At 36.4% G+C, this 26,410-nt stretch overlaps 1 protein-coding gene across 3 annotated transcripts in view; it reads right to left on the bottom strand.

Annotated features, from left to right (window-relative positions):
- Positions 1-26,410, bottom strand: part of ATP11B (ATPase phospholipid transporting 11B (putative)) — a 128,599-nt gene that overhangs the window by 100,252 nt on the left and 1,937 nt on the right. For all 3 annotated transcript variants that reach the window (XM_030822869.1, XM_030822870.1, XM_003256526.4), the window contains exon 2: positions 76-192. In XM_030822869.1, the coding sequence (XP_030678729.1) occupies positions 76-192 (117 nt within the window). The remainder of the gene's footprint in view (positions 1-75; positions 193-26,410) is intronic.

Genomic DNA, 26,410 nt, shown 5'->3' with positions numbered 1-26,410 from the left:
CTTGGCCTCCCAAAGTGCTGGGATTATGGGTATGAGCCACTGCACCTGACTAACAATAAAAATTTTAATTCTTACCTTAGATGAAATGATCCTGTTATCTATAAATTTCTGAGGTGTGTAAAGGCCATTCTGAGGAAACCTGTTGGCTACGTAGATGGTTCTTGTGTCACTCTGATGTGGTGGGTCAAAACCCTAAGACCAATCAAGCAAGAGAAAAAGAAATACTAGTCAACCAGGTTAGTTATGATACTTTACTGTGAGCTTTATTTAGCTGGTCAGATTACATATATTACTATTGCCCTTAAAATGCATATAGACTCAATATATTTAATTAGAAGAGCTATGCCACCTATTTTTTTTTCTTTCACAGGTAAACAGGTACATTATCTCCAGATAGAAACTTAAGTAGGTAATGCCCTTAGTAATGAAAAACAGTTCATTCTCTGTCAGAAATACTACTATATTGAAAAAAAATCATATGGGAGACCTATAGAAGTATTTGAGGACAAATTTTCTATCCCTACTGCATTCCTTCCCTTTCATTTCTGTGGATGGATTTCTACTCAGTGATGTGGAAGTCCTGTGTAGCTACAGCCTAGTAAGCACCTACCACATCTGATGGCAAAGGTTTATATTTATTTTACGTTTTCCATCCCCAGACTGACTTGGTTGCAAAGACCTTTGTTCCCAGATGACTTACAGTGCATTAGGTAGGGTCTTGCCCAGACTCATTCCACACAATCACTTATTTGTGCCATTATAGTATCAATTGACTTACTGAAATAGAGATATGAATATGCTGTAATTCCTGGCCTTCAGGAACTCATATCCTGACCTCAGATTTAGAAAACCATCTGTCAAGGCATATTAGTAATCACCTCCAGTAGAAAAGATTTCACGGGCAACAAGAACACTGAAACTTTATTCTTGGAGGACTGTACTTCCACAGTTGCAAGTGAATCTTCAAGACACCTTTAACATTTGGCATATTGTCTAGGGTTTTGAAATATAAGAAGAAAGAAAAAAAGACTCTTTTGGCAGATCTTGGGAACTCACTGATAGGCTGAAAGCAATATCCAAATGAAAGACCTTCTTTCTTTGGTTCTAACAGGAAAATGATTCAAAATTCCTTAGGTTTTTTTCTTTCTTTCTTTCTTTTTTAAATAGTGGTCATGGGCTATTTACTAGTACTACTAAGTAGTTATTAAAAGGTCAATAAAACTTGGTTATTCATAAGCTACGATGATCCATTTTTAGATATTAGTAAAGGCTCTAATTTAGTAACCTGCTACGTAAGTAATCTGGCTGCCATTCAACGCTTAGCATCCTTGTAACATTTCCATTAAGCACAGACATACACGGATAGTGGGAGATCCCATGTAACCTAGACAGATATTTTGCTTAGTTCATTGGAATATTAAGTGTTATGTATGGTATTCAACTGTTACTATTCTCGATTTTAAACTTTTATTCTGTGATCTCAGAAACAGCTAGTACAGGACTGTACAAATGCATTTGTATGCATCATAACAAACATGTTTATTTGTTCAGACTATTTAAAGTCCTAAGATTTTTCTACCCTGCTTTTGCAACACTTTGCAATAGTGATGAACATACTTTGTAAATGCGAATACGGCATTATGTGTCTGATTTCAAAATCAGTCTCTTTAAGGAAAAAATACGGTGGCATAAATATTCATTTTCCTCATAAGGTGTCTTTAAAATTTTTCACAATTTGGTAAATAAACGAATAAGTGAACAAATGAATGAACGAATAGTTTCAAGACTACTCCTTTAGTCTAGGGCTGTATTTCTCAACAGAGGTCCACAGGAAGTTTATCTATAAACAGGTTATCTGGAGCATTAGACTGCAGGAGGCATATTTATTCAGCATCCGCTCCATAAACATGTTAACATCTCCCCCCATACACTAGCTCCTGCCTCTTAATATGCTTTCTGCCATCTTTCTCTCCAGCATCACTCTGCTTTCAGCTCAACTCAACAGATTCAGATGGACACTTTTTTAAGAGCCTGTTAAAACAGATAAAATATTACTAATATGTTATTACTTCTCTTTAACACTAATTTAAACACTGATTTATAGCTTCTGGGATAAAGTTTTTTTAAAAAAGAAAGTAAATTTCAGGGCCTCAAACAATACATAAATCTTTAAGATGTCAAGACAACTGAGACTGAGAACCACTTAAAGAAAAGTTTAATTTTTTGCTAAATTCTCACCAAGACTAGAATTTATGAACATCTAAAGTTAAGAAACAAAAAAAAGGGACCCAAAATAACAGCAAGATAACTACAGCAACACCTCAGTTATGACTAGAATTTATATTAACATATAAATGCACATACTTTACATGAAGCAAATGCTCATCATTTCCCATTTACCTCTACTGGATGATAAGAACCAATGACCATATACTAAAATTTTGGAACTCCTGAGGGTTCTATAATTATTTCAAACGGATATATTAAAATGTTCCCCCTGGCCAGGGGCGGTGGCTCATGCCTGTAATCCCAGCACTTTGGGAGGCTGAGGCAGGCAGATCATGAGGTCAGGAGATCGAGACCGTCCTGGCCAACATGGTGAAACCCCGTCTCTACTAAAAATTAAAAAATTTGCCAGGTGTGGTGGCACGCACCTGTAGTCCCAGCTATTTGGGAGGCTGAGGCAGGGGAATTACTTGAACCCAGGAGGTGGAGGTTGCAGTGAGCCGAGATCGCGCCACTGCACTCCAGCCTGGCAACACAGCAAGACACTGTCTCCAAAAAAAAAAAAAAAAAAAAAAAAATTCCCCCCAAAATATATTATAAACTGAATTTTAAAAATCCTATAGAGCAATTCTATATTCCAATTAAAAATAAGATGACAAATCTAAAAGGAGAATGATGACAAACTTTTCCATATTCCCAATGATGATATAATATCTACCTATGCATTCTGAGGTTTTTCATCAATTCACATAATCTCATTCAATCATATTATAGTCAATGGCATGCATTTGCGGGCACGTACGTGTGTTATTTTCTTTCATATGCAAAATAGGTGAATTTAATATATGTGTCTATAGTATAAATATGGCCAAATGTCCCTTACGGATATTAAACCTGTAACTTTAGTTCATTAGTATTTAATATCAACTTTGCTGCAACAAATTAAACTAGCCACAACCTAAATAAAAATAAAAGAACAAAACTATCCAAAAATGAAGAAAGTGACTTAGAGCAGGATCCATAAATGGGCTTCAGTTCCATGAATCCCTGAAATTGTGTGCAAATTTGCATATATGTGCATTTTTCTGATAAGCGTGTACATAGGTTTCATGAGCTTTGCATGATGAAAAGAAGCTTAAAAGTACTTAACTTAAAATCTTGCTTTGTAATTAGTTCTCTAGCTTGAAATTCTATATTTAAAACTACCTCAAGAGAATCTTTATGTTTCAGTAACACCTTTATCTTCTTTAACAGGAGTCAAAACAAACTATTAACAAAATTATTTGTGTAACTACACGTTTAGTATGAAGTTCAAGCACAGTTTCACACTATTCTACTAAGCATTATCAGCAATTCTATGACACTGGAGAGGAAATATAATCTGAACTCTCTAATTACTAGGTCAAGGCTACATGGCAAGGTTCAGAAACCTTTGGCACATAATACATTTTCTTTTGTTATCCCAGGCTACTCATTCACACCCTCAACTCCTTGATGCTTGCCTGCTCCTTTCTTCTCTGATTTTATCTTGTCCCGGGCAAAGGAACTGAGATAGATCAATGCTATTCCAGCCCCCCTGGTTTTATGTTAATGTCTACTAAAAAGTAGAGTTTAGGTATTGTAGGCACACAAATTTAAACTATTTGAAAGCTATTATATTCTTAAAAATTATGAAATTCAAAATCCCTTTTTTCTTACTGGATTTGTGAGCATATGTTAAAGCCATAGGTACTCAAAAAAAAAAGTGGGTGAATATTTAAAGGGGAAAAAGTCTCATGATGACAGATAGGGGAAGTACTGTTAATACACAAGACAGGATTGATTTGAACGGGACTCCTCTTGTAACCAAACTGAATGAGACCTGGAGAAATCAAACCAGCAAACAGCTATATCAATTTTAGCAGGAGGTCTCTGGCATAAAACAATACTTAGGAATGAATCTCAACATTTTCAATTTCAGGCCAAGTATATTAGCCTCTGCATTATCTTAAAATCTCAAAGATTTTTATAAGCATTACAAATAAAAGAGCTAAGAAGAGACTAAAACTATAGTTATGAATAATTTAATTAGTCATACTTCTTTAATATAAGTAAGAAAACATCATCCTTAGAGTTCACAGCGCCTTCTAGCATTCCTACATATGATCTATTTGCTCTATAACAGAAGGAAAAAGCATCAAAACAAACAAAAGACCTCAAAACAACAAAAACAAAAAGCAGCTTCAGGGTCAAAACTGTATTAGGTTATTAAAATAAATGAACAGAATTTTATTTAGATCACATTCATGACAGAAAGTGATTTTTGCTGGCTATATGTTTCAAAGTATACAGGCACATGAAAATGCCTAGGAAAAAAAAAATATGCTTCTGGGGAGGAATTATTTAATGCCTTTTACTGAAACCTACAAAGTTAATTGTGAATTACTGTTTCGTAGACATAAACTTTCAATAAAATATACCTATTCAGTAAAATATACCTATATAAAGGTACCATCAGGGTAAGATAATGTGACACTGTTAACAGACCAGAGTAAGGTGATAGAGAAAAATTTAAAACACCCACAATGTAAACAGTTATAATTTACCTTAGCTTTTTGCTTTGTATTACATAACTTTCACTTCAGGATTTAAGTTAGTTTGCCATCTATCAGACCAGTCCGGTCTTCCAAGAACCCTGGCTTAGTGCAGGGGTGAGTTGGGACTGGATTTTTTCAAGCTGTAGGATATAAAATCTAGAGTAATCTTAGCGAAAGATAACTCAAAAATTCTCAAATCATTTGCCAAAGTTTTACTAAAGGTAGCTCATCTCTTATAGGTTGTAATATTACTTCCCAAACTTGATTTCCTATTCCAACACTGGCTCCAAGAAAAGCCTACTCATCCTTCATTTTTCAGCAAGAGTTTCCTTCTCAGTGGAGCTTTAGCTGATGCCCCTCATTCCCCAGAGACAAAGGAAGGCATGTGTTATGTACTACTCCCACCAAACCTTTTATACAGTTCCAGTATAGATTTCATTACACTGAATTGTAATTGCTTGTCTCTATATCTACCTCCCCCTCCAGACTGTAAGATTCTTTTGAGATCAGGTCTTGCTCGGTCACCCAGACTGGAGTGCAGTGGTGTATTCACGGCTCACTGCAGCCTCAACTTCCCAGGCTCAAGCAATCCTCTCATTTCAGCCTCCCAAGTAGCTGGGACTACAGATGCACACCACCATGCCCAGCTAACTTTTAAAATTTTTTGTAGATATGGGGTCTCACTGTGTTGCCCAGGCTGGTCCCAACCTCCTGGGCTCAAGCAATCCTCCTTCCTCAATCTCCCAAAGTGCTGGGATTACAGGTGTGAGCCACTGTGCTCTGCTCAGATTGTAAAATTCTTAAGGGCAGCATGTGCTTAGATGTCTGACACAAATTAATTCTTTAAAGAATATTTACTCAATGGATTAAATTCTCTAGTTTTCACATTCTGCGTTTGGCTTTAAAATATCACTAAAGGCTGGGAACAGTGGCTCACGCCTGTAATCTCAGCACTTTGGGAGGCTGAGGTGGGTAAATCACCTGAGGTCAGGAGTTCGAGACCAGCCTGGCCAAAATGGTAAAACCCCATCTTTACTAAAAATACAAAAAAAATTAGCCGGGTGTGGTGGTGCATGCCTGTAATCCCACCTACTTGTGAGGCTGAGGCAGGAGAATCGCTTAAACCTGGGACGCAGAGGTTGCAAGTGAGCCAAGATTGCACCATTGTACTCAGGCCTGGGTGACAAGAGCAAAACTCGTCTCAAAATAAATAAATGAATAAATACATAAACATAAAATATCACTAAAAATAAATGTCAGCCAGGCGTGGTGGCTCACACATGTAATCCCACCACTTTGGGAGGCCAAGGCAGGTGGATCACTTAAGCCAGGAGTTCAAGAACAGCCTGGGCAACATGGGAAAACTCTGTCTCTACAAAAATAGAAAAATTAGCTAGGTGGGGTAGCATGTGTCTATAGTTCCAGCTACTCGGGAGGCTGACACAGGAGGGCCCCTTGGGTCCGGGAGGTCAAGGTTGCAATGAGCCATAATAATGCCACTGCACTCTAGCCTGGGCAACAGAGTAAGACCCCGCCTCAAAAAAATAAAAAATAAAAATAATAAAAAACAAATGTCTACCCAACTGAATTTAACTTTTATGTTATTTAATTTGGAAATGGAAAAAATTTTAAAGTGGTTCTGTAGAGTGAAATATACCATATTAGTATAAGAGGGGCTAGCAGGAAACTTTTTATTCTGGTGTTCCTAGATATGTCTTATTCTTATCAAAGCTATTTATTACAGTTTTACAGTTGGTGGCGATCCATTCCTGAAGGTCAAAGAAATCACCTTCCATTAGGGGAATACAAATCAAAACCACAAGGAGATAACACTTCACATCCATTAACAAAGTTATCACAAAAACAAAACACCCCACAAAACAGAAAATAAGTATTGGCAAAAATGTGGAGAAACTGGGACCCTTGTGCATTGCTGGGGGGAATGTAAAATGGTGAAGCTACTGTGGAAAATGGTATGGCAGTTTCTCAAAAAATTAAACACAGAATTAACATAAGATCCAGCAATTCTACTTCTGGGTATATACTTCAAAGAAGTGAAAGAAGGAGCTGGAAGAATATTTCTACACCCATGTCCACAGCAGCATTATTCACAATAGTCAAAAGGTGGAAGCAACCCAAGTGTTCATCTACTGATGAATGAATAAACAATATGTGGTATTATACAGGCAATGAAATATTATACAGCATTAAAAAGGAAGAAAATGTTGGCACATGCTGCAATATGGATCAACCTTAAGGACATTATGCTAAGTAAAATACGCCAGTCACAAAATGACAAATATTGTATGATTCCTCTTATATAAGGAATAAGAGTAGTTAAATTCATAAGACAGAAGCAGAAAGTGGTTGCCAGGGGTTGAGTAAGGAAGGGAATGGCAAGTTTACCAGTACAGAGTTTCAGGTTGGGAAGATAAAAAAGTTCAAGAGATGGATGATGGTAATGATTATATAACAATGTGAATATACTGAATGCCACAGAACTGTACACTTAAAAATGGTTAAAATGGTAAATTTTATATTATGTGTATTTCACACAATTTTTAAAAATCAACTTCATCCATTTGGGACTTCACTATGGATTTTCTGCATCAGGCAAGTCCTATTTGGCCATAATTCAACCATGATAGTAAATATCCCTTATATGCTGGACCGGTAGATTCCATGTATGGAAACACAGAGGTATTTATGATAAAAATAAATGTGTAAGGTTTAGTTTAGATCAAATTTAAAGATCACAGGTTTTAGTAAGGGAGAATTTAAGGTTTCTATAAGCAAGAACGCTAAATTCGAGTTCTTTAATTTGCCTATCCAGTTAACCACTGTCTGGATAAGGAGTGAAACTAGTAAATTTTATAGCTGCAGTATCCAGATTGGAGACAAACGGGTAAAAATACATTTCCACTCATATCTAAAACACTTCTGAGCTTCCTCCTTCTCCCCCAACAATCATAAACAAAAATGGCAATGAAAATGGCTTTCTAAATCCTCCCTGGCATATCAGCAACAGCTGGCTACAACTCTGCAAAGAGGCTGGAGACACAGTCAATGAATAAACATATCTTTTTCACAATATCTTCAAAGTTTACTATTTAGAAAACATACCAGTCACAAATGTACACCACAAAATTCTAAACAACATTAAAAAATGTATTGAGGTACAAAAAGATGTCCTGGGTGAATCCTATTTGGTTATTTAGACAAGAATTAACACAAAAAAGAAGTAAAAAAAAAAAAAAAAGTAGAAAAAAGGTGGATGGAAGATATGCAATTGTGCTATTAATTTTACATGCTGGAAATCTGTTTTCAGTAATGTCTGAGCCAAGAAACCATTACTAAATAAATAACAGCAGCAGCAACAACAAAAACCAACTACCTTGTGCCAGTCTCACCACAATCTAGTTGTCTTACTTTTCATCTTGCCATAATCATAAACACTTTTAATGTTTCTCAAAATACATAATGCTCTTACCTACAATGAAAGTATATGCTGTTCCTGTTATCAGATACGTACAGTGTAATATAAACAATTTACATTGGGCAAACCAACCAAAATAATAATATCACTGAAATAATGTTCCCGAATAATCATATACTTACTGTTCTACAGGCTTTTCTATCCACCTATTATTTTCTGATTGGTTGCTTATTCTCATATAGAAAACTGTATGTACGAGTTCTATTATAGCTAAGAGGTGTATGCCTCAAAGTCAAAACTCCTTTTGGGGGGATGAGCCAAAGGAAGGAAGGTGGACTTCTAGGGAACTTTTCAGAAATAAGGTTGGTATTGATTTTCAATGACTCGGGGGGTGCCAGTGGCATTTAGTTACTGGGTGGGTGAGGCAGAAATATTAGACATTCTGCAATGGATTGCAGAGTCTTGCCAATGAAGAACTGTCCTATGAGCATCACAATTTCCAGATGCCATGTCCGCAAAAATCCCTTTGAAATAATCCAAACCTTCTATTTAAACATAAACAAAAAAATTTTATATGGATTTATGAATTTTCCAGGAATGTAATTACCAGGAAAATTGAAGAAAGATTATACTTTTTGTCAGAACTTTTATGAAGTGGTGTTTACTGTTTCAGAAAATCACATCACCAGTGAAAATGTTATGAGTCACCATAACAATATATTTTTAGCAGTATATTTTAGAGCCAGAGCATTCATGATGACTTCAGCATCTGATTATTCATTATGTCTGGTGTAGTCATGATTGTTTACATACTGAAATAGATTTTATTTAACATAAATGTATTCATTTATTTTTCCTTCATATGACAATTAGGGTGGTAATGTGGATTTTTTAAAAAATTACTTGTATAAGCAAGTTATTTAAATTTTATTTCGGGATTTTAAAAAGGAAGAAATATTTATAAAATATTTGATAGGAACAGGGGAAATACATCTGACAGCGCTGAGAATCAACTATGTACTTGGATGTTAAAATGTAAGTTATACCACAAGTATTCACTATCTCTCAAGTCAGAAGGTGCTGCTTATCTCACATGAGCAGTACAGACAGTACTCAAACCAGGAAACTACTGTACAACAAGTATTTCCAACTACAGATTTAAAAATAGGATAAAGTATAGGTAAAAACATTCTCAACAGTAACAGCACAAAAAATATACTGAGGTCAAAAAATAAAGATGCTAGGTGAATCCTATTTATTTAGAAAAGAATAGACACAAAGGTAGAAAAAAGTAGGGTGGGAGGAAGATGCACAATTGTCTAATTAATTTTATATGTCAGAAATGTGTTATCAAGAACCTGGGAAATATGCTTCGAAAGAAAGTAAAGCATGTCTACACGGGGTAAAAAGAAAAAAAAAGACTCAGTAAATCCCAAACTACTGCTATGAAAATTAAACTTTAAGCAGAGAAATGATTACTTAGCATCACTGGATCACACTAACATAATTCTGAAAAATTTATTTATTTATTTTGAGATGGAGTCTTGCTCCATCACTCAGGCTGGAGTGCAGTGGTGCCATCTCGGCTCACTGCAACCTCCGCCTCCTGGGTTCAAGCGATTCTCCTGTCTCAGCCTCCTGAGTAGCTGGGATTACAGGCACCCACCACGATGCCAGGCTATCTTTTGTATTTTTAGCAGAGATGGGGTTTCACCATGTTGGCCAGGCTGGTCTTGAACTCCTGATTTCAAGTGATCTGCTCGCCTCGGCTTCCCAAAGTGCATGAGCCACCGTGACTGGCTGAAAATGTATTTTTAAAAAACAAAAGAATTTTAGCTTATTTTCAGTTATTTCAAAAAGCAGCTCATTTACTCTGCATAATAACTAAGAAAATTCTACTGCTGATCGGCAATTCTTGCCTTTTAATATCTTCCTGTATTCAATTTTTTAAAAATGTACTTTAGCAACCAATCAAAGAGTACTTACTGAATACTTACTATGTGCCTTGTAATGTGCTAAGGACTAATGATGATGAAAGAAATACATGACTTAGTCCCTGCCCATATGGAATTGATGAAATCTTAGTGATTTATGCCTTAAGCTATTTCATCTCAGATACTTAAGATCAAATCAGGATTGTTTTCTGTTTTAAATGTGAGACAACAAGCATGGATATCTAACAATCTGGTAAGCAACTGGATATACTTGTTTGGAGCTTAGAAAACAGGGCTGGACTTGATATTGGAACCCAGCAAGCAAAATGGTGACAGTTCAAGCAAAGTATGTGTACAGGATTGCCTATTAGTGTACAGAGCTGGCAGGGCGTGGTGGCTCACACCTGTAATCCCAGCACTTTGGGAAGCCGGGGCAGGCAGATCACTTGAGGCCAGGAGTTCAAGAACGGCCTGGCCAACATGGCACAACCCTGTCTCTACTAAAAATACAAAAATTAGCCAGGCGTGGTGGAACATGCCTCTAGTCCCAGCTACTTGGGAGGCTGAGGCAGGAGAATCACTTGAACCCAGGAGGCGGAGGTTGCAGTAAGCGGAGATGGCACCACTGCACTCCGGCCTGGGCGACACAGCAAAACTCCATCTCGATAAAATAAAATAAAATAATTAAAATTAAATAAAAGAAATAAAATAGAATATAAATAAAATGTAATTAGGAAACTTAGTCTGTAATTGTTAATGGTTATCACACTGACTTCTAATAACCAAAGGCATTGGTTCTCAGAGTTTTGGATTTCTATTTTTTTAATCTCCTATAGGAGGGAACAGTTTTGGATTTCACAGATTGGTAAAACTTTTTTAAATTAGGAAACTGGCATAGGGTTGCCAACTTTTTATTTTTCCAACCAAGAGTATTAAGAAAAAAGAAAGCAAGGGAAACAATCTAAGACTTTAAAAAGTCTGAGAAACTAAACCAGAAAAAGAACATTAGGGAAAAACTAATAAAATTCAAATAAAGTATGCAGTTAAATAACAACACATCAATATTGGTGTAACAAACACTGCACAGTAATGTAAGATGTTAACAATAAGAGAAACTGGGTGGGAGAGGAGGGTACAGGAATCCTCTCACTATATTTGCAACTTTTTTGTTAATCAAAAACCATTCTAAAATAAAGTTTATATTTAAAATGTTAAAAAAAATTACTTAAAAACAAGGACATCTATAAATTTATGCAAACACACAGATTACACTGACTTCATTTTTCTCATTTTGCCATAGACCACTGAGAGCTTTATCTCAATCTACGTGAAACATCATCATTACAGAACCCATGGTCTGGGAGACTACCAACTAAAAAAAAACTGTTAAAAGCATTCTTTAGAAATTTTGACTTTCCCTTTCTCATAATACATTCCTAAGATACTTCAGCTTTTCCCTCTTTTAAAAAAAATACTACAAATATATGCTGGAAAAAAAATGCTGATCAACATTGGCAGGTTAGCACTGCATCAATTCCCTTTAACTTTGCATAAAGATTTGGATCCACAAAGTATGAGGGTCTCCTGCATATCTAAGTTAGAAACCAATTCCTTTATAACACTGGAACTTCAATAGGAAAACACAAGATTAGAGAACTACTTTACAGTCTCTCCATAGTAAACAATCAGGTTCACTCTCACTGTTTCTGAACTTATCGTACCTTAAAGAGTATAGTGGAGAGCTAAGATAAGCAAGAATATCTACATTCCCCTTGTAGTTCAGGAGATGAAAAAGTGAAGAAACAATTTTCTAGGTAACATATGATTAAGACTTGAACTTACCATATTGTGCTCAAGCTTTACCTCATTGCAAAAGACTCTTCAAAGCAAAATCTTACAATACCAATGTGTATCACTTATAAAGAAAAATGTGTTTGCTACTCAGTTAAAATGTTTGATCATTCTGACATATCAAGCCACTTAGTATTTCATCTTATAATTCAATTTATAAGTATCACGAGCAAGGTAATATGCTTAGAACTATGGAAATACCAAAATGAGAAAACCACGCCCCTCCCCTGAATAAAACTTCATTTTTAAAAAAAGCCTTTTTAATAAGCACAAAAAGTAAAATATGTAGACTGAGTACAATTTTGACTAAAATAGCATTAAATCATAGATGACTCACTTATTTTCCTACAGAATATTATAAAATATAATCTTAATAGATTTAAAAGTATGACATAATTTCCTTATGGATATGATAAAAGCTATTATTAAAAATGGGCAACCACCTTATCTCTTTGCTGCAATTCTAATTTCTATTTCAAGGTCACAAATTTCTCAATGTCAAAATAATTTTTGAGCTCCCAAGGAATTTAAAACTTTTGAAAACTCTAAAAAATAATTTGCCACGCTATTTAAAATCAATGTACACATTGCCATTTACACTATATAACATTTGTAAGAGGAGATATACATTAAGATATAAGCCAGGCCTAACTAATAAAATATATTTCACCTCGAGAATGGCCATGGCTGGACTAGAAACTCTTGATCATTTTTTTTTCTTTTTCCTCTACAAACTTCTCACCACCATCTCCAGAATACCACTGCTAGACATTGCTTCCCCTAATGCATTCTGTAGTCTTATCTCATTTTCAGGCAGATTTATGAGATAACGGTGGAAGCTACTGTTATTTCATTCTCCCCACTACGGCTAATTCTATTCTACACTACTAAACTCCCTGGAAAAACTCTCTAGGTTCAAGTCCTGGCTGTCACACTAATTGGCTATCGGCTTTGGGAAGGTCTACATTTTTTTTTTTTTTTTTGGGAGATAATAATCTTACTTTATTGAAAAAAAAAAAAAAAAACCTCTCATGTAAATTGATGAGAAGCACCAAACTTCCTTGACTTCATACCTGCCAATTTTCCATTCCCTCTCACAGTCACACATCACTGAAGATGTGTCTGCACATTTTATCTCCACTGTCCCACCTCCTTGATGTTCTCAACTTGACATCCACCCACACTGGTCCATTGAAACCAGTCACCACTGACTTCCATGTGGCCAAACCAGAGGTGGTAATCTCCCTCTCCCTCTCCTTCTTCCTCTCCCTCTCCCTGTCTTTCTTCTCCTTCTCCTTCTTCCTCCTCCTCCTTCCTTCTCCTTTTTCCTTCCTGCTCCTCCTTCCTCCTCCTCCTTCTTCTATCTCCTCCTTCTTTCTCTTCCTCCTTCTTTCTTCTTCCTCCTCCTCCTCCTTTGGGAAGGTCTACATTTTGAACTGTTCCCTTTACTTCACAAAAGCAAAGACAGACAGTCTTTTTTTTTTTCTTAATTAATACTTAGCCAAGCTTAACATAAGATAATCATTTCTGTAATCAGGGGCTGAGCCTCTGGGACTCTCAGTGTGGAAATAAGCAGTTTGAAGTTCAACTCCTATAGGATAAGAATAGCTGGATAAGAATCAGCAGTACCCCCTCTGCACCACGGTTCTAGAGTCAGGTTCAATTAGTAGTATTGTGCTTGGGTCCAAGCTTGCTCCCACCTTTGAAAGAAGGCTGGAAAAAGCTGGGTACCTTTACAATAACTATGTTTAAGATCTCCAAAGGAATAATGGAATAATATTTTTAATGAAAAATTATGACACAAATCAGGCACATATGCAGAAAGAGCAGACAGAAATGAACAAGGTCCAATAACAAATGCTGAAAATGAGAAATTGTCATTTAGGTAAAAATTCAGAAGACAGGATAAACTCTACAGTGAAAATAAGAATTGGTGGACTAGAAGCTAGAAATAAAAAATTTCTGCTGAAAACAGCACAGATAGAAAATGAGACGAGAATAAGAAAAAAGCCATAGAGAACAAATTAAGAGGCTTCAACATATGTCAAGCAAGAGTTCCAGAATGAGAAAACTAAAGGCTGAGAAACAATATTTTGAAGAAAAAATGGCTAAAAATTTTTCTGAATTGTATAGTCTTCAGATTGAAAGCACACACAAATGCAGAGCAGGAAAAACAATATGAAAAAACATGATGGATACATCATAGTAAAATTACAAAATATCAAGGACAAAGGGATAATCTTAAAAATAATGTGAACGATATTACCAACAAAGTAATGACAATTAGATTAAAAGCTATTTCATAACAGCAATAATAAATGTCAGAAAGTAATGGAATAAGTAGTATCTCCAATATGTAGAGCTAAAGTAACTACTAATCTAGAATTCTCTATCTAGCTAAATTCGCATTCAATAGTGACTATGAAATAAAAACATTACCACTCATGAACCCTTGCTTAAAAACTAAAGAAGTTATTCAGCAAGAATAAAATTAAATCCAGAGGAAAGAGGTGGTATGCAAGAAATGATAATGAGTAAAAGATACCACTAAATCCTTGTGCTAAATCAAAATTACCATATTAATTAAAAATTAATGCTAAAAAACATTGAGTTTAAAAAGAAGTAGGACTACAACCCACATTATGGAAGAAAATGTTTGCAAATCACATCTCATAAGGGTCTTATATCTAGAATATATAAAGAAGTCTTAGGCTGGGCGCGGTGGCTCACGCTTGTAATCCCAGCACTTTGGGAGGCCGAGGCGGGCGGATCACGAGGTCAGGAGATCGAGACCACGGTGAAACCCCGTCTCTACTAAAAATACAAAAAATTAGCCGGGCGTGGTGGCGGGCGCCTGTAGTCCCAGCTACTCGGAGAGGCTGAGGCAGGAGAATGGCGTGAACCCGGGAGGCGGTGCTTGCAGTGAGCCGAGATTGCGCCACTGCACTCCAGCCTGGGCGACAGAGCAAGACTCCATCTCAAAAAAAAAAAAAAAAAAAAAAAAAAAAAAGTCTTACAACTCAAGAATTTTTTTAAAAACACAAGAAATAACCCAATTAAAAACAAGCGGCCCAGCGCGGTGGCTCACGCCTGTAATCCCAGCACTTTGGGAGGCCAAGGCAGGCAGATCACCTGAGGTTAGGAGTTCGAGACCAGTCTGACCAACATGGATAAACCCCACCACTACTAAAAATACAAAAAAAAAAAAAAAAAAAGAAATTAGCTGGGCCTGGTGGCACGCGTCTATAATACCAGCTATTCGGGAGGCTGAGGCAGGAGAATCACTTCAATCTGGGAGGCGGAGGTTGCCATGAGCCGAGATCGTGCCATTGCATTCCAGCCTGGGCAACAAGAGTGAAACTCCGTCTCAAAAGAAAAAAAAAAAGGAAAAATATCTGAATAGGCATTTCTCCAAAAATAATACACAAATGGCCAACGGGTACATAAAAAAATACTGGACATCATTAGTCATTAGGGAAGCACAAACCAAAATCACAGTAAGATACTATTCATACCCACTAGGATGACTATAATCAAAAAGACAGACAAAAGTAAGTGTTGACAAGGATATGAAGACATTGGAACCCTCATACATTGCTAGTGGGAATGTAAAATGGTCCAGATAGTTTGAAAAACACTTTGGCAATTCCACACAAAGTTAAAAACAGAGTTACTATATGACCCAATAAAAGTCTACTCTATAGGTATAAGCCCAAATGAAAATACACATCTAAATAACAACTTACAGATGAATGGTCAAAGCCATGTTATTTCTAATACCCAGAAGGTAGAAACAACCCAAATGTCCATCAATTGATGGATGAATTAAAAAATGTGGTATATCCATAAAATTGAGTATTATTTGGCAATAAAAAGAAATGAAGTAGTGATACATGCTACGACATAGAAAAACCTTGAAAACATTATGCTAGGTGAAAGAACACTGCTACAAAATACCACATATTGTATGATGACATTTATATAAAACATTCAGAGTAGGCAAATCTAGAAACAGAAAGTGGTTGATTTAGGCTGGGGGCTTGAGGTTTGGGAAAATGGGGAATGAGAGTTAATGAGTATGGAGTTTCTTTTGGGAAGAAAAAATATCCTAAAATTAGAGAGTGGTGATGGTTACACTAACCTGTGAATACACTAGAAAAAAACTGAATTATATACTTTATAAGGGTAAATTGTATGGTATGTGAGTTGTATCTCAATAAAGCTGGTAAAAGAGAAAAAATAGACTACTATGCAACTGTAACGCAGAAGATGAGAAAGAACACTGGAGCTAAGAAATCTAAATTCCTGCCAGGTGCGGTGGCTCACACCTGTAATCCCAGCACTTTGGGAGGCCAAGGCGAGCGGATCACGAGGTCAGGAGATCGAGACCATGGTGAAACCTCATCTCTACTAAAAATACAAAAAATTAGCCGGGCGTGGTGGCGGGCGCATGTAGTCCCAGCTACTCGGGAGGCTGAGGTAGGAGAATGGCATGAACTCGGGAGGCAGAGCTTGCAGTGAGCCAAGATCATGCCACTGCACTTCAGCCTGGGGGTCAGAGGGAGACTGTCTCAATAAAAAACAAAAAAAAAAAGAAATCTAAATTCCTATGTTATTTGTAGATGTACAGAGATGCTCAATGACTATAGGCATAACTAGAAAAATAAATAAAAATGAAAATACAATCCATAGCTTATAATCATCAAAGGGAAAAATATGAAGAAACTTAACTTCAATGCAAAGCTAATCAAAATCTAGAACTATTTTCCATGAAGCTAGACAAACACTGTAAGTGGTATATGGAAGAATAAAGGTCAGTATAATTGTAAAAAGAAAAAAAAAGAAGGTGGGGGTTCTGCCTGCCAAATACCAAGACTTATCATTAAAATACTATAATTAAGACAGAGCATTATTTGTGCACCAACAAATGAATGAAATGGAATAGAGAATCTAGAATGAGACCAAGGTATATGAAAGAGAATGCTGGTATGTGACAGAGTATGTGAAAGAGAATACTGGTATGTGTCGTAAATGTGTCACTTATGACAGAGAAGGCAAACAACACAGACTCATGAAGGAAGGATGCCTCATTCAATAAACAGCATTGACACAACTTTCTATATGGGAGAAAACAAATTCCCTACCTTATTCCATATACGAAAATTGATTCCAGGTATCTTTAAAGATCTAAATGTTAAAAAACTAATTTTAAAACAATTTGAAGAAAACGCTAGAAAAACAGCTTTATGATCCTAGTATAACAAAGGAATTGTCAAATATGTAATAAAAAGCAGAAATCATATGTCTAATAAATTTACCTACAAATAAATTTAACATTTCTGTATAAAAAAAGATACCATAAACTAAATTAAATACAAGGGACAGACTAGAAGATATTTACAACATATACAACAAAGAATTAGCATCCAGGCTATAGCAAGAATTAGGAAAGGCCAAACTACCCAGTGGAAAATGGGCAATCTATTCATACGAATGAAATTGAGGATACCTGCATCTCACCAGCAATCAAGAAAATGCAAATTAGAACAAAATGAGACACTGTTTCACACCCATCAGACTGGTACATTTTTTCAAGTCTGACAGTACAAAGTGTTGAGCAAGATGTAGGGAAAGGAGAACTCTGTTTTAGAAAATACTTTGGCAATATTTAGTAACAGTCATAAGGTACATGACCCATGACCCAGCAATTCCACTTCTAGGTATTTCACTTCAAAATAAATAAATAAACAAACAATAATAGTCATTGTAACACTTTTTGTAACAGGAAAAAACTGGCAACAATCCGAATATACATTAGAAAAGAAGAACCCCCCATAAGATTGGCTGGGGCAGGGATTACTTCATTTTGGTAGTTCCAAAGCCTAGCAACAAACATGCTATCACAGAAAACTAATACACTTACAGAAAATGAGTGAATTCATCAATACATGAGAAAGAAATGGTGTCACCTAAAAGGGGATGCAGAGTTGAGAAATGGCTTTTGTTAAATGGAGAACAAAACTAAAGCAGACAAAATCCCTTCCTTCCTGAGATAAATGAGACAAGCAAGTTTTGGAGTAGGTTAAATAGCATTAAGTGCTGAGAAATCAAGCAAGGAAAGGCAACAGGGAAGTAATGGGGAGGGTCAGAACATTATACTGAATGGATGAGAAACAGTTCACTCATGAATAATGCAATACTTGAGTAAACACTTGAAAGGAGCGAAGGTACCAGTACCATGCTGTTTTGGTTACTGTAGCCTTGTAGTATAGTTTGAAGTCAGGTAGCGTGATGCCTCCAGCTTTGTTCTTTTGGCTTAGGATTGACTTGGCGATGTGGGCTCTTTTTTGGTTCCATATGAACTTTAAAGTAGTTTTTTCCAATTCTGTGAAGAAAGTCATTGGTGGCTTGATGGGGATGGCATTGAATCTATAAATTACCTTGGGCAGTATGGCCATTTTCACGATATTGATTCTTCAACCCATGAGCATGGAATGTTCTTCCATTTGTTTGTATCCTCTTTTATATCATTGAGCAGTGGTTTGTAGTTCTCCTTGAAGAGGTCCTTCACATCCCTTGTAAGTTGGATTCCTAGGTATTTTATTCTCTTTGAAGCAATTGTGAATGGGAGTTCACTCATGATTTGGCTCTCTGTTTGTCTGTTATTGGTGTACAAGAATGCTTGTGATTTTTGCACATTGATTTTGTATCCTGAGACTTTGCTAAAGTTGCTGAAATGATGAGTTCATGTCCTTTGTGGGTACATGGATGAAACTGGAAAACATCATTCTCAGTAAACTATCGCAAGGACAAAAAACCAAACACTGCATGCTCTCACTCATAGGTGGGAATTGAACAATGAGAACTCATGGACACAGGAAGGGGAACATCACACTCCGGGGACTGTTGTGGGGTTGGGGGAGGGGGGAGGGACAGCATTAGGAGATATACCTAATGCTAAACGACAAGTTAATGGGTGCAGGAAATCAACATGGCACATGGATACATATGTAACAAACCTGCACACTGTGCACCTGTACCCTAAAACCTAAAGTATAATAAATAAATAAATAAATAAATAAATAAATAAATAAATAAATAAAAGAAAGGAGCGAAGGAGCCAGCAGATGTCTGCAGGAAGAACATTCCAGGTAGAGGTAGTAACAGTCAGGACAAAGCTCCTAAAACTGAAGTATGCCTGGGACTTCTGAATTGCAGTAAGGCTAATGTGAATAAAGAGTGAGAGAAGAGTGATGGAGGATGAGAAATGGATTGGAAGAAGTGTAGGGGTTGGCATACAGATCAAGCAGAGACTTTGGCTTTTACTCTGAACAAAAGAGCAAGCACTTGGAAAATCTTAGGCAGAGGAATTATATGATCTAACCTGTTTAATAACATCACTCTGGTGGGTATATTGAAAACAGACTGCAAGGACAGAAAGGGAGAAACAATGAGATGAACTAGGAAGCTTCTGCAATAATCTAGGTAAGAGGTAGCAGTAGTTCAGTAGAGGGTGGTGGCAGAGAAAGAAGACAGAAATGGTTCTGGATATATCATTTTTAGCAACAACAAAAAGGGAGATACGATTTGCTCCCCAAACACTTAAATGCATTCATGTTATAAGTAAAACTTTTTAAAATGCATTTTTTAAAAAATTGACAAAAATTCTGTATATGTATGGTACAAAACATGATGTTTTGAAGCAAAGCATTTTTGGAATCATGTGTCTTTCTTTGATTTCTTCTCCCCACAGAGGTATCCATAGAAAAAGAGCAGTTGACTTTTAAAGCACTACATCTCCTGCTTAGAATTTGACAGATTCTTAATAAGTTTATCAGCAATACGTATTATGCATGTACCTTTTGTTATTAATATAACTGAATTAAATCAAGAGTTAAGGGGAGAGTTTTTTACATTAACTTATATTAATAATCACTGATGTAACTGACATAAAATAAAATTTCTACACTTGTAAAAATAAGAATTTGAGAATGGAAGGAAAGGAAGAAGAGATTTTGGAGATAAATACAGAAATATTTATGGGTAAAATTATATAATGCCTGGGATTTGCTTCAAAATCACTAAAGGGAGTGAGGATAGCGGGTGGGGGGAATAGATAAAACAAGATTGGTCATGTGCCGATAACTGTAAAAGTTGGGTAAAGGATAAATTATACCATTTGCCCAACTTTATACCATAAAGGGGCTCATTATACCATTATCTCTACTTTTGTATGTGATTGAAATTTTCTATAATATAATGTTTAAAGAAAAAATTAAAATAACCTGTACCAGCTTTACCGGCTTCACACAGTAAGAATAAGCTACATATATACAACATCTGTTTCTGCTCCTAACTTTTCCAAAATGTAGGGGAATGAATGAATGATTGATACCTATGCATATCATCCTATTCTTCCTCCTTTCCTCAGGGGGAACTTCTCTTCCAATTAAAATGTGGAGACAGACACAGCTTAACTAATATCCTTAATCTGGTATTTCATCTAAATTTTGGATAATCTGATAGTTTTAAAGAGAAACAAGTATGATTATCTGCATAAGCCATAATTTAATGTTAAGGAGGATAAACTACATGCTAAAAATTTCAAAGGAAGGCCTGGTGGGATGGCTCACACCTGTAACCCCAGCACTCTGGGAGGCCAAAGTGGATGGATCATCTGAGGCCCAGGGTTCGAGACTGGCCTGGCCAACATGGCGAAACCCGGTCTCTACTAACAATACAAAAAAATCAGTTGGGCATGGTGGGACGTGCCTGTAATCCCAGCTACTCAGGAGGCCGAGGCAGGAGAATCACCTGAATCTCAGCGGGGCGGGGGCAGAGGTTGCAGTGAGCCGAGATCGGGCCACTGCACTCTAGCCTGGGTGACAAAGCGAGACTGTCTTAAAAAAAAAAAAAAAAATCAAAAGAATTTGCCAATACCATGTATAGGATAAGAAAATAAGAAAATTAAAAATTGTACAATTTTAAGTGAGCCGGTCAGCAAAAAATTTTAGTGTTCTAGTTTTCTTCTAAGCACACCCAAGAGTCAAACAGTTCCCTCAGAGCTATTCCCAAGTGCTGAGAAGTAACAGAAATTCAATGCATGTCATTCACAATACAGGTGAATGTTTACTGAATGCATTATAACCACATCTGCAAAAAAATTAAATACAAACATTGTCTGGGCACAGTGGCTCACACCTGTAATCTCAGCACTTTGGGAGGCTGAGACAGGAGGATCGCTTGAGGCCAGGAGTTTGAGACCAGCCTGGGCAACACAGTGAAACCCCACCTCTACGAATTTTTTTTTTTTTAATTAGCTGGGTGTGGTGGCAAATGCCTGAAGTCCTGGCTACTCAGGAGGCTGAGGCAGGAGGATCATTTGAGCCCAGGAGTTTGGGGTTGCAGTGAGCTATGATCACATCACTGCACTCCAGCCTGGGAGACAAAGTGAGGCCTTATCTCAAAAAAAAAATTACATATATATTTTCTAACTTGAAGTATTGGCTTAAAAATAAGTCTCATAGTATTTCCCATATAAATATCCAAACAAGAATGTTTTTGTTTCTTTTTTTTTATTTTATTTTTTAGAGACAGGGTCTCACTCTGTCATCCAGGCTGGAATGCACTGGCACAATCATAGCTCACTGCCGCCTTGAACTCCTGCATTTAAGCAATACTCCTGCCTCAGTCTCCCAAGTAGCTGGGATTAAAGGCAGGCACCGCCATGCCCAGCTAATTTTTAATTTTTGTAGACACAGGGTCTCACTATGTTGTCCAATCTGGCCTTAAACTTCTGGCCCAAAGCAATCCTCCTGTGTGTCTCCCAAAGTGCTGAGGTTACAGGTTTGAGCCACCACACCTGGCCTAGAATGTTTTTCTCATACTAAATTTTATTAACAGAGAAACTCCAGGAAAAAAAGCAAAATAAAGAATACCCGATAATAAAATCTTTCAACTGTGTTTATTATATAAACTCAAATCTTGAGTTTCATTTTGATATTTTTAAAAAAATACACATTTACTTCCTTTTGAGAATAAAAAAATTAAAATTAAACAATAAAAATGCACATTTCTAGTAAAAACTAAGCTAATTATGAATATTATCTTGCTTAGAATGATCAGCACTCAGGCCAGGCACGGTGGCTGACGCCTGTAATCCCAGCACTTCGGGAGGCCGAGGCGGGCGGATCATGAGGTCAGGAGATCGAGACCATCCTGGCTAACACGGAGAAACCCCATCTCTACTAAAAATACAAAAAATTAGCTGGGCGTGGAGGAGGGCGCCTGTAGTCCCAGCTACTCCAGAGGCTGAGGCAGAATGACGTGAACCCGGGAGGCGAACTTGCAGTGAGCTGAGTTCGCGCCACTGCACTCCAGCCTGGGCGAAAGAGCGAGACTCTGTCTCAAAAAAAAAAAAAAATGATCAGCACTCAGACAACTGCAGAAACAAAATGAAGAATAAACAGCATGGCTAAACCTAGAACCCCACAGCAGTCAATGTTGACTTGATAAATTATTTCCAAGGGACCAGATACAGTTAGTCTATCAGGTAGCTTCTAGTCTCTTAGATATAATGTAGACCAACACTCTGAAAATAGAAAACTCACAGAAAAAAAGCCTGGGTAAAATCATAAAGTCCTTAGAATCAAAAACTTTCTTGAATCTGCCTATGCCAGGTGTTATATATTGTTACCATAATCTAAAACAATGCTGTCGAACAGAAATATGGCCTAAGCCACATGTTAATTTTCTTAGTTTCCACATTTAAAAAAAGGTAAAAATAAGTAGCATTTAATATTTAACTAAATATATGTATATTTATATAACCCAATATAATTTCAACATGTAATCAATTAGAAAATGAATGAGATATTTTACATCCTTTTTCCAAACTAAGTCTTCAAGATCCATTGCATATTTCATTCACACACATGTCAATTCAGAGTAGACACATTTCAAATGCCTACATTTCAACAGCCATATGTGGATACCATGTTGAATAGCACAGGTCTAGAAAACATTTAATGACAATAATGGTAATCATAAGGCTCTTTAGAGGATCTGGAGCAAGGTACCCACTTCAGTGTTGCTGGGAATACCTGAGATTCCTCTAATACTCTATCCTCTTCCTAACCAAATGCAAAACTGCGTATCTAAGAATATATGTCTGAAAATAGAGATAAAGCAACACATACTCACAGATCTAGGTTCTTAAACATTAATTCTTGAGGTTAAAACTTATCCACAAAAAAAATACCACCATAGGCCAGTGCTTCCTTTTTCTATTCCTTCATTCATTCCTTGGAAAAGAGGCAAAGAATGCAGGTATTTTCAAACTGATGCTGAATTAGATCTGATACTCATTCATTTATTCAACCAATATTCGGCGGGTGAATACCTACAATGGGCCAACTGCTGTCTTGAGTGTAAGGAATATAAATATAAGTAAGATATAGTTCTTATTCTAAGATATTTACAGTCTAGTCTAGTAAGTGAGATATCTAGACTTCCATAATGTGTTCTGTAAAAACAGGAGCTCACTATTCTTTTCAGACGGTCTCACTCTGTCACCCAGGCTAGAGGGTGGTGGCATGATCATGGCTCATGCAGCCTCAAACCACTTGGGTCAAGTGACCTTTCCACCTTAACCTTCCAAGCAGCTGAGACTACAAGTCAGTACCACAATGCCCAGATAATTTTTTTTCTTTCCTAGAGACAGGTTCTCACTATTCTTACCAGGATACAGGAATTCACTTTTAATGTTATACAGCAGCACTAATAGAAACAGAACATGAGCAACAGATGCAAGTCACGTAGGTAACTTTAAAATTTCTAACCACTTAAAAAAAAAAAGTAAAAAGAAACAAAATTCTAAAAATTTATTTTACTTTACCTATATATGTAAAATATTATAATATTTCAACATGTAAATAATAAAAAAATGAGAGTTCTTTTTTCTTTTTTTTTTTTTTTTGAGACGGAGTCTCCCTCTGTCACCCAGGCTGGAGTCCAGTGACATGATCTTGGCTTACTGCAACCTTTGCCTCCCAGGTTCAAGTGATTCTCCTGCTTCAGCCTCCTGAGTAGCCGGGATTACAGGTGCCCACCACCACGCCAGGCAAATTTTCAGATTTTTAGTAGACATGAGGTTTCACCATGTTGGCCAGGCTGGTCTCGAACTCCTGACCTCAAGTGATCCGCCTGTCTCAGCCTCCCAAAGTACTGGGATTACAGGCATGAGCCACCTTGCCCGGCCAGGTTTTACATTTTTTAATACTGTTTTTGAAATCCAATCTGTATTTTATACGTAAGAATACCTTTACTCAAACTAGCCACATTCCAAATATATCAGCCAGCACACTTTTATAGCATAGATGTTTTTCAGAAAATTAAAAAGAATTTGGCAGTTACGGGTACAGGAAAAAGTAGCAAAGAGAGGCTTGAACATGTTCACAAGAGAAAAGGTAAAGAGAAAGAAAAGAAACATACTAATGATAACTGATGGAGTATGGACAGCAGGATGAAAGAAAAGGATTAAAAGCTTAAGTAGAATTGTTATCTTGGAAAAGAGGGTTGCATCTTCCTTGTGACTGTGGGAAAGAAGGGAAGAATTAAGTACCAACATAAAATATAAGCAAGTTTGGTGAGTGTGAGAAAGAACAGAAAGTTGAGGGAGTTCAGATTAAGACCTTCTCATTTTTCTCAGTTAATCAGAAGACAATCTTAGCAGCCTCCTACCACCATCGCCAATACAATCTAAAGGGATTACATTTATGGAACAATTTAAGAAACAGTTATCCTAGTAATACTGTTTTTATGTAATTACTCATTTTCTAACTTTTTTCTGGGCTAGTCAATCTTAAATTTGGTCACTTTTGTCTCTAAACACAGAAACAACACTACAGATTCATTCTTTCTTTCCTCATCTATTAATTATTTGTTCAGCAACATGTACCCAATGTCTACTCATGTAGAGTAAGTGTGACCCTGACCAACATTTGTATCCCCGGTATTCAGCATCTGTTAATACTAGCACACAGCAAGTGCTTTAAAAATGTAGTATTACATTCCAATATGTACTGACACAGACTTTCATTTAAAAGTCTAAATTGGTGCTGTCCAATAGAATTTTCTGTGATAATGAAAATATGAACTGTCCAATATGGCAGCCAATGGCAGCCAACAGACACATGAATTCAAATTTCAATTTTAATACCCACATGTGGTTCCAATTTTAATTTTAATGGACACTTGTGGCTAATGGCTACCGTACAGGTCTAAATATTAGAATACAGTGAGTAGCTAATGGCATTTCCATAATTATAATCAAGGTATTGTCATCTCTAATGAGTTAATACATAAAATATGGTACCGAAAAATGAGTACACTTTGAATAATACTAACTGTACCACAAAGACACCATAATAGAATTTTCTTAGTGTAAAATAACTTTAACATTGTGTGCCAAAAAGCAAAAAACAAAAAAGAAAAAGATATTCCAATCTTTTCATTTTCAGTCTACTTTCCCAATAGAAAAGATCAAGCTTCTGTCAACCTTCTGATTTTTTCCATCTTCTCAAGTAGTGAAAATATTTTGCCATCATAAGGAGTCACAGTTTTTTTAATTAAAAAGAAATTACTAGAGCATAGGCGTTGTTTCTGTAATAAAAGGACTTTTTTTGTGAGACATTAGTTGAAAATCGGGATTCGTATAACGAATTAAATATGCTTATAACTCCAACCTGTCCTTAGGATTTGCTTGTCAATTTCCCCAAATTTGTCCTAGTTATCTGCATTTTAAAATAAACCCATTGCTGAAAGTAGTGGTGATTCAATCCACTAAGCCACTGGAAGTATAAACTAAACTAGCTTTTACCTGAGTTGAATAATTTCTGGTGCAGTAACTAGAAGAGCTGTTTACGACTGGGATAGTAAAATATACTTTCATTACTCTGTATCCAGTGTCCTTGATGTTTTAATTTATGTGACCATACAAACTTAACCAGAGACACAAAGTCCTACATTGGCCCAAGTATGATTACATACTTAGAGGATCTGATAACTTAAAACCAGTGAGGTGAGCAACTAAATGTCAGAGATAGCATTTTTTATGCACAGCAACTTGTTCAACTCGTTAACCACCCCTGTTAAGACGGCTGCCTTGTAAAATAACCACACACAACTTCCGGCCCTTCCTTTTAGCTGTGTTCATTTGAAGCCATTTTAAAAAACATTACCAGATTTTCTGTCTTGAAGATGAGCGTGGTTATACAACCAGGATTTTATTCTGGCTAAAAAATACCTAACAGTGAGAAAGGATGTCTCAATATATTTAAAAAAAAGCTTCAAGAGAACCACTTTAAAATGATCTTCCTACCACACAA

This window comes from Nomascus leucogenys, chromosome 11 (genome assembly GCF_006542625.1).
Source record: "Nomascus leucogenys isolate Asia chromosome 11, Asia_NLE_v1, whole genome shotgun sequence".
Classification (NCBI taxonomy): Eukaryota; Metazoa; Chordata; class Mammalia; order Primates; family Hylobatidae; genus Nomascus; species Nomascus leucogenys.
The sequence above is the reverse complement of the archived record's forward strand: the minus strand, read 5'-3'. Positions and strand labels throughout refer to the sequence as shown.